The sequence below is a fragment of the Lonchura striata genome, chromosome 12 (genome assembly GCF_046129695.1).
Source record: "Lonchura striata isolate bLonStr1 chromosome 12, bLonStr1.mat, whole genome shotgun sequence".
Lineage (NCBI taxonomy): Eukaryota > Metazoa > Chordata > Aves > Passeriformes > Estrildidae > Lonchura > Lonchura striata.
In genome coordinates this window covers 4588688-4597370 of record NC_134614.1, presented here as the reverse complement: position 1 = coordinate 4597370, position 8683 = coordinate 4588688, and the positions used below count along the sequence as shown (strand labels likewise).

The 8683-nt window shown below is 44.2% G+C and overlaps 1 protein-coding gene across 1 annotated transcript in view; it reads right to left on the bottom strand.

Annotated features, from left to right (window-relative positions):
• Positions 1–1142: 1142 nt before the first annotated feature.
• The window catches only part of LOC110470662 (EF-hand and coiled-coil domain-containing protein 1-like), a 29311-nt gene continuing 21770 nt past the window's right edge, over positions 1143–8683 (bottom strand). The window contains exons 6-8 of the mRNA XM_077786210.1: positions 2871–2985; positions 1479–1605; positions 1143–1216 (exon numbers count right to left, since the gene is read on the bottom strand). Coding sequence (XP_077642336.1) covers positions 1516–1605; positions 2871–2985 — 205 coding nt within the window. The 3' untranslated portion in view covers positions 1143–1216; positions 1479–1515. The remainder of the gene's footprint in view (positions 1217–1478; positions 1606–2870; positions 2986–8683) is intronic.

Genomic DNA, 8683 nt, shown 5'->3' with positions numbered 1-8683 from the left:
GCACCTCAGAATGGGGTAAAAAAGGAAAAGAAAACTGGCACTATCTGCAGGTATTTTTTTTTCTGTAGACTTGATGCTAAGCAGTAGAGAAGGAGCTTTCATTCCTCTAAAGAATATTGCAAGGATAAATTGCCATTGAATACTGCAAATTGTGTAAGGCATAAACATGATTTTATTCTGGTTTAACTTAATCAAGGGAGAAAATTATATGAAACAGTGTTAAAACACAAAGGATGGCAACATGTAAAGAAGCGGAATACTTTATTTACCCTTATGTTAAATATTTCACTAATTCACATAATCCTAACAGAACTACTGAAAGCTTTCTGCTTTAAATATGGGGTATAAAATATTCAACAAGCACAGGAGAAAGCAGACCACGGCAATGCACTATTTTTGTTTCATTAGAAAGATTTCTAGCACTTCTGTGCCCATCAGGGACTAAAGTCTGCAGAATTTAAATAGTTAAATAGAGCTCACACAGGACTGCTGGGACACAGCACTGGGGGTTTAAATAATGTGGTTATAACCCCTGCTCAAGGGGAGTTGGACATGCTGCTAACCTGAGACCTAATTTTATTCATATTTTATTATATTATTGATATATTATATTATATTTATATATTATATTTATGACACAAATATGTCAGTCTAAGCCCAAGAAAAGGACAGAGTGAATGAGATAATTTACTCCAAAACAGGGAGTCTCAGCCAGCCTGAGGGATTTATTGAAAAGTTATTATGCTCCCAGAGGTGTTGGATGCCTTTGGATATGGGAAGTGCTTCATCCACAGCTGGAGAACCTCAGTAAATCAAGGACAGTATTTGAAGGGCCTGGGGTACATCTCAACCTCAAAAGGCAGTTTTGGGTAGGAACCAGAGTAGAAATGCAAGTGCTGGAGGAAAGCAGGAGATGTCTGAGATGACAAACTACAGCACAACAACAAACATTGGCAACAGAGAGCAAAATGGCCAGAATAAAATACTGACACACATAGATGCAGCTCCCCAAAGATGCATAAACAACTCTTTCACTCTCTGCTTGGCACCTGTTACCTCTTCCATGCTTATTTCCAGTTTTTTCTCCTGGTGGCCCTTGAGTTCTGGCTGCTCTGTGAGGGGGGAGATTCTCCCTGAGAGCTCCACAGGGTCCTTCCCGTCAGTGCTGGTGGTCTCCAGGTAGGACAGCAGCTTTCTCCACGTCTTTTCATCACATCTACACACATCATTAAGAGAAAAGAGTTAGTGAGACCTCACAATAGAGATCTGCGTTTGCAAGAGCCAGTTTTCCTGTGGAACTCTTGGCAGCAGGGGTCACAAATGAGTGTCTGACACTAATTAGGGCTGGGTGGGAGTCTCCAGCAGGCTGCTCCCCACATGCCACACAGGATGGCCAAAAGCCTTCTGACTGCAGCCACAGGTTGTGAAACGATCTTTGCAAAGGGCTCAAATGGCATTAATTAACGTATTTAACTTACCCACTGCCACAGCAAGGGAGCTTGGCCAGGATCTTCTTCACGTGGCCCAGCTGGGGAGCCCCTGCCCACTTCTCCTCCTCCTCATCCGAGGCAGCCTGGCCCTCCACGGAGCGGAAGAGCTGCTCCTCTGCTGGGAGACAGGGAGCCCTCAGCAGCACCCCAACAACCCAGCTACACCCCCAGTCTGAGCCAGAACCAAGCGAGAGCCTAAACCCCCAGAGAAACCCCAGGCAGGGTCCCCCAGCATCCCTGGGAAGGGGCTGAGGCAGCTGCAGCCCAGATCCCTATTTTAAGAGTCTTGAACATTTCAGTGCTCTCTTGTGGGTAACCTGGAGCTGTTTCACCTCAGCTCTCTTCTTTCGTCGAGTTACTCTGAGGTAAGTGTGGTAAGTGTGAAGGATCAGTTGTGGGGGGCAATTACTGTTCAAGGACACAATTTTTTTACTTGTTCATCTCTCTAAGTTAGTTTTTCTGCCTAACCAATCTTATTGTACTCAATGGAACATTTTCCCCTGTTTTAGAATCTATGAGCCCATTATTTATTTGTATGAAAACATTTTCCTAAAAAGTTGCTTGTTCTTGAAATACAGGTAGTGTAATTCTATGTGGAAGCTCTGAGCTGGCAAAGTGTGTGATTTGATAGAGACATTTGTAAGAGGAGGTTTGCTTTCTAAGTCTAACCAGATGAAGAACATGCTACAATGTTAATTGTATTTACATGTCACTATTTTTAACATTCCCAAGCAGCTGCTTGCCAGCTTCACTCAACACACACCTAAAATCCAATTTTATGTCACAACAAAGAGCTCTCCAGCCTGCAGTAAAGGTGCCTTGTAACTCAGAGTTATTGTCACATAAATGCTTTTGTGGTCTTTGAACTGGATGTGCCCAAAAAACCAAATCACTGCAGGAAAGCCAAAGTGTGCAATGTTATGGCAGCTGTTTGTGTTACATGTGCTAAACAGTTTGGGCTTGTCCAGAGCCACTGGAGCAGCCAGGATGTTTCCAAGGAGCGTGACTGTACAGAATATTAAATGCAAATGGTTTCCTTGGAAATTATTTTCACTGAGGTTCTGCATTTTTATTTACAAAGAAATTAAATATTTATACTTTTTAAGCGAGGGAAAAAAGTTTTGGTGGGATGACTCATGTGGAAAAAAGCAGTTTGAAATCATAGCTGTAAGTGATAAGTTCAGTCTCTCATTAAACACAGAATCATGTGGGGAGAGAGGAGTGGAAATGAGGTTTTGCGTCGGTCTGGGATTACAAGACTCTCTAGGACTGGTTTGTGCTACGGTGATTTAACCTCTCTGGCAGTTTTGCTGCTGCTGGCACTAGGGATGAGAGAGGCAAGGCAGTGCTTGGGGCTGGCTTTGGGGCTGGGGTGGGTACCGTGGTCGGTGGTGCCCGGCGGTGCCACGGACACTCCGCGGGTGCCCGCGGGCACGGCTGCTCCCTCCTGCTGCTGCTGCTCTGCTGGGCAAGCTGGCATCGCTCCAGTTCTGACCTGCAAAACAGGCCAGAGTGTCGTAGTCAAGACGGAGACAATGCAAAGCAACACGCTCCATTTCCAGAAGGCTTCAGAGCCTGTTTTTATTCTAGCATGCATGCTTTTTCTACATTCTGACAAAGCACATAAGTTTACACTTGACTCACTGGTCACAAGAGACAAGCAAAGTACTTATTGGAATAAGGCAGTTGCAGGTTTCTCTTATTCATCCTTCTTTCTTTCTTGGTTTCTATGTCAATGCCCTTGGTAGAAAATTCTTTCAGGGATAAACATGGATCTTCTTATCAAACTTCTCTCTGGCTCTCAGAATTTGTTGTAAAACCTCTTCCATGCCAGAGTGAGGTTGGCATGCAGGAAATTCAGAAAACCAAGATGTGCCCAGCATGGCTTTGGTGGGATGCAGCTGCTGGGACTTCCTGAAGAATGGGACCATCAGCCCCAAGGGCTGCCTGAGGTGACTTCCCTGACAACCAAAGGAAGGTAGATTTCAGCTGTCCTTTGATAAGAAGAGCTGAGCAGTGCCTGTAACTTGTAGGTCAGGTCTAAGACCTCTAGGAAACATCTATGGAGTAGTCACTGTGGCCACAGGTACCTGCACCCAGTCCCGTGGGTGCAGGTATGTCAGGGAGTTGGATCCATGTCTTGTGAGCACTGGGATGAAGCAGAGTCAGAGCCTGAGCAGTGAAAAAGAATGATCCACGAATGGTGGCACACCTGGAAATCAGGGACTTGCAGGTGAGAAGCATCTCAGAATGGTGTCATCATTGCTGATAGACTCCTTTGGGATTGTCTTAGAGGTCAATTAGAGGACATCACACTTACATGTTTTAAAGGAATGGCTTTCATGGGATGTCATATAGATCAAATAATGTAACCAAGGAATAGGAATCCTCAAAGGTGCCAAATTCCCTCTAAATTCTTCCATAGGTTAGTTTTGATCCAGCAAATATTGAGTATTTCCTTTATTTTAACACATTAAATAGCAAAAATGAGAGCTAAACCACTCAGCAGGTGGGTCCTGCTGGCACAAGTTGTATAACATGAGCTTTCTGTACAAATCTTGTGCTTCCTGCCAGTACATCCAGCTGCAGCTGGGAGGGGACTTTGGCTGCAGGGACAGAGCAGCTGAGGCCACGCTGGTCACCGGAACTGCAGAACTTTTGTTTAACTCAGCTGCTGCTGAGGAGCCACACCATTGGTACTTCCCTTTTTGCCTGTGAAACTGTAAGGAGTAAACAAGACCATGAATTTAACAACAGAAGTCAATATTTGAAAACATCTGTAGGGGAGAAGCTGAGCTAAACCTTGCTGAGAAGCCAGCACTTGCTTTGCCCCCTTGAGTAGAGCTGACTGCATTAAAAACTAATGACTTTCTTCATCTGCAATTTATGGCATTATTCAGCTCAGCAATAACTGGATTTCCTGTAAAGCCAAGGTAAACATCAATCCCAGGAAGGAGCCTGGACAGTCATCAGTTCTGGAAAAAATAATTCTGGAGTTATGCACAAATAAAATGCACTGTAAAGCCTGGATATTCAGAGTGGGGGCTCTGAGAAGCATCACAGAGCTTCAGAGTTCTGGACAGCAACTGGGGGACATTCCCTTCCCACGGATACTGCATTTTGCTTTCCTGCAATGTGCTGATTTTGTGGTACTCTACAGGAATCCTTTACAATTTCTTGACCACTGTAGTTGGTGTCTGAGCAGATTGTTCTCAATTTTGAGCTGCAGTATAAATTAAGATTGATGGTGTTTCAGATTCTAGAGTTAGTTCACATAACCCAGATGCCGGTATTTCAGTGAATATTTATTGCAGCGACTAAAGTTTTAATTTTCAAGAATTTTCAAGTATCATGGAAATCTTTTCCAGCAGGTGTGGGTGAAAGGGACTTGGAAGAGCTGGAAGCAGCAATCTTCACTGCTTCTCAAACACGGGTTTAATTCTTTCCTCACTGCTATTCATACAGCATCAAATGGGTCTCCATAAATGAGAAGCAGAGTGAATAAACAGCACATTTGTTTGGGGAAAAGATCAGAGGGGGAAGTGGCGCTGGAGGTGCCTGGGAAGGTTTGTGTGGGGTGAGCGTGGCAAGGCTTCCATGGAGACGGGGAAACAGCCCCCATTCATCCCAGAGCCTTTGTCCCCAGCATTATGGGCAGCAGCAGCACTGAAGAGGGAAGAGTTTGCAAAGTACTGGACCTTGAAGTAATGTCCATGACTAATTGGCTTTTAATTGGCTCTGCTGTATTGTTATGGAAACACGGAGCTGCAGGAAAACCCACCTGCTTCTGGTGCTGAGCAAATCTTGGGCTTCAACAATTTCTGACTGATCAGAAAATAACTCTGAGGAATTATTAACTTGTCATTCACAGACCTTTAACTCGTCTCTTTTAGAGACTTCCTTGGAGCAGATCAAACAGCTGTGTGTATACATTGTCCTGAGTGTAGTTATACTGAGAGCTACACTTTATTTTCAAAGTGTTGGACTTGTGGTTTTTAACCAAAATGAGGTGTGATTTTTATTTTCATACTATTTTTCCTAAGCTGTCAGAGTTCAGGGAACTCAGAATGGTTTCAGATTTGGCTTATTCCCCGTGGGAATTAGAGACTTCGGGTGTGCACATTTCGGAATTATTTATGACTTTTCATTTACAGTTGAGATTTTGTTTTCACGCTGGAGGTGAATGTCTGTGTGGGTTTTCTGAATTCATCTGTCTCTGGTTGGTGCTTTGAGCTCCTCTCCAGCAGAAATCCTATGAATGAACTTTCTGTGATCAATCCAGATGCTTCATCTCAGCTTTTAAATAGCTTGATCTGTCAGGCATTAAAGATAAATGTTTAAAAGCATGACTTTTTAGTGGCTATAATAAAGATCACTAAATATCCTGGCTTTATATGGGCAATTAAAAAGTATAGTTATAACTTCAACTATAATAGTTGCAGTTAAGGGAGTTTTCCTGTTCTCAGCTGATGATTTTCATTTTCTTGCCAAAATCACCAGCCTCTAGAAAAAAAATCATTGAAGTGATGTCCATGTGTTTTCTTGCAAACCTTTCCATCTCCCTGCATGCTGGATATGAGCAAGCAATTGTGGAATGGTGCTGTCACACACAGCAGGACTGTGCCTTCCTGTCCTTCTTGTGGTGACTTTGAGCACTTTGGAGACAGCCCCAAACATTGTGCACACATTATGAAATGACATTGTTTGAGGTCTGCTTTTATCCCAGTCCACAAGGGATAGCAACAGGGGCATGTGGGAGCAAACACAGCCTCGCCCCCACACGCCCGTGCCAGAATTGCCTGGATACATTCTGCTTGTCCTTGCTGCTTTTCAAATGCACATTTTGATTTCTGTCTCTCCTGGTGTCCTGACTTGGATTTTACAGAAAGATGCTTGAAAGCCTGCTATAAAAAAAAAAATGAATAACTAAAATCCTGTGGTGTTCTGAGCACTGACAGCTCTAAGCAAGGCACTTGACATAAATCATCGAAGCCAGAGGAAGCAAAGCAGTGCTCCAGTGGATCATTTCCTTCTGCCATTGCTTGTGTAACAGCCCTTGCCTTCGTGTGTTCCTTCACATAGACGTGTGCAGCTTAATCCCCAGGAATCCTTCCCTTATCTCCTGGGTGCTGCAGTGCATGGCAGTAAAAATCAAATGTCCAGGGAGCCTTTCAGTGTCTTCAGAAGTGTCCTTGCTAAAAGACTACTTAACAGCTGGGTGAAGATCCTACAGAATTCCACTCTGAAAGCTTAAAAATGTGCCAGAGCTCTTTTTGATGTCTGTAAAACTGCAGCTATCCCTGAGTGTGGTACAGACTGAGAGCTCCTACTTACTGGCACGTAAATTCCTTCATGATTTATTTCAGCACCTCCCAGACTCAGAGCCTGGTGGATCTGGAGTGACAGGAGGGAAAGATGGCTCATTTAACAGCAAACACTGTGCCTTCAACCGGCTCTGAGTTATTTCTGACCAGCTCTTCCTAAGCATTTGGGAAAATCCGACAGGAATGTGTGAGGGAGGGGCTGCGAGCATCAGTTCTGCATCCCAGATGGGGATTTCTTAGGAGCTGTGCAAAGGGGTTTTGGTGCCTGCAGGTTCCCCAGGAGAGCTGTGCTGGGGCTTTGTCCGTGCAGAGGGAAAAGGAGGCACTGGGAGAGCTGAGCTGAGGTGTCAGAGACAGCAGCTGCCTGCTGGGGCCGTGGGGAAGGCGCAGCTTCCACTCTTCAGATCCTGCATCAGGAAGCAACAACAATTACCTCACCCTGCTTGCTGCTTTGCAAAAACATCCTCAGAGCTTCAGAGTGCTGTTCTCCAACAGAGACTCTGAAATTCTGCATGTTCCTTCAATCCCAGCTCCATGCCTGCTAGCTTGATACCTTTTGAAAGTTTCCTGACAGCAGCCTGTCCTCTGCCTCCTTGAGGTACTGTTCTGGTAGGTGACTGAAAAGTAACTCCTGAATTGATTCACAGAACTCAGAATGTTCTGAGTTGAAAGGAACTCACAAGGCTCAATCTTAACTGAATGGCCCATGGTTGGATCAAATCCACAATCCTGGTATTATTCACGCCATGCTATGACGAACTGAGCCAATCTCAGGGTCAATTATTTTCCTTTGCAAATGTTTATAACCTATTTGCCAGTTCCTAAAGAGCAGAAGATGCTGCCTAGTCATTCTGCATTTATTAGGATCCCGTGCTTTGGCAGCAATTATAGCAGCTTCTATTTGTCTTTTGTTGGTGATATGGTTGATTAAGAAATGTTACTGGGAGGTCAAAAAGCCACTGAAAGGAGTGTAACGTGACCATTTTAGTTGCTCCCTGGGTGTAAGAACTGATTTCTGCCAGTGTTCAACACTGTCTCATTTCCCTTCTCCATGGCTGGAGCTCTGCTTTTCTCAGCAGCACCTCCCATTTCTTTGATGAACCCCAGTCCAAGCAGGTTTGCATTGCATTCATCACCAGATTCACTTAGATCTAGGTTTAAAATTACATAGACTCTTTCCTAGCAGAACACTTAAGCAGGTGCTTAATTTTAGCCAATTACAACATCTCACTGACATAAACCCAGTTTAATTAGTTTGGCTCTAATTATGTGGCCATCAAAGGCTGCAGTGCAGAGCTGCTACAGGAGGTGAAGGAGACAGATGGTCACACTTATAGCAAAATTCCTCATGGGGAAGTTTGGTAAACAGGATTCCTGTTTTCAAAGTCAATAATATTTTAACAAAAGGCTTTGTCTCTTTGCTTCTCCCTGTTCAGAAAAAAAATTTAAAATTAAGCCAATGCTTAATTGCAGTTTTCCCCTCATTTTTGGAGCCTCTCCATGGAGGATCCCAGCTGTGTGTGAGGGGTTGCAGCTTTTTTGGTGGGGACACATCGTGCTCCCCATCACAAGCAGCCCTTGCCGTCCCCAGGGGCCCCACAGGGGGCAAAGACCCTTCCTTTGGACACTCTCACAGGTATTGAGAAACAGATATTTCCTCTTGTTTTCAGAGAGCTTCCTCAATAGATTTCCACAGGAAAAGAGGGAAATCTGTACGAAAAACAGGAAGCAGTCCTCAGAAGTTTTCTGTGATCAGCACTAGGAGGAAGACTTAAAATAAATGTGGTTGTTTGAAGCAGTAGGTGACACCAGTGGTGTTATCTTATGTGAAAACAGTGTTTAAATGTAACATCATAGGGCTGCAGCAGG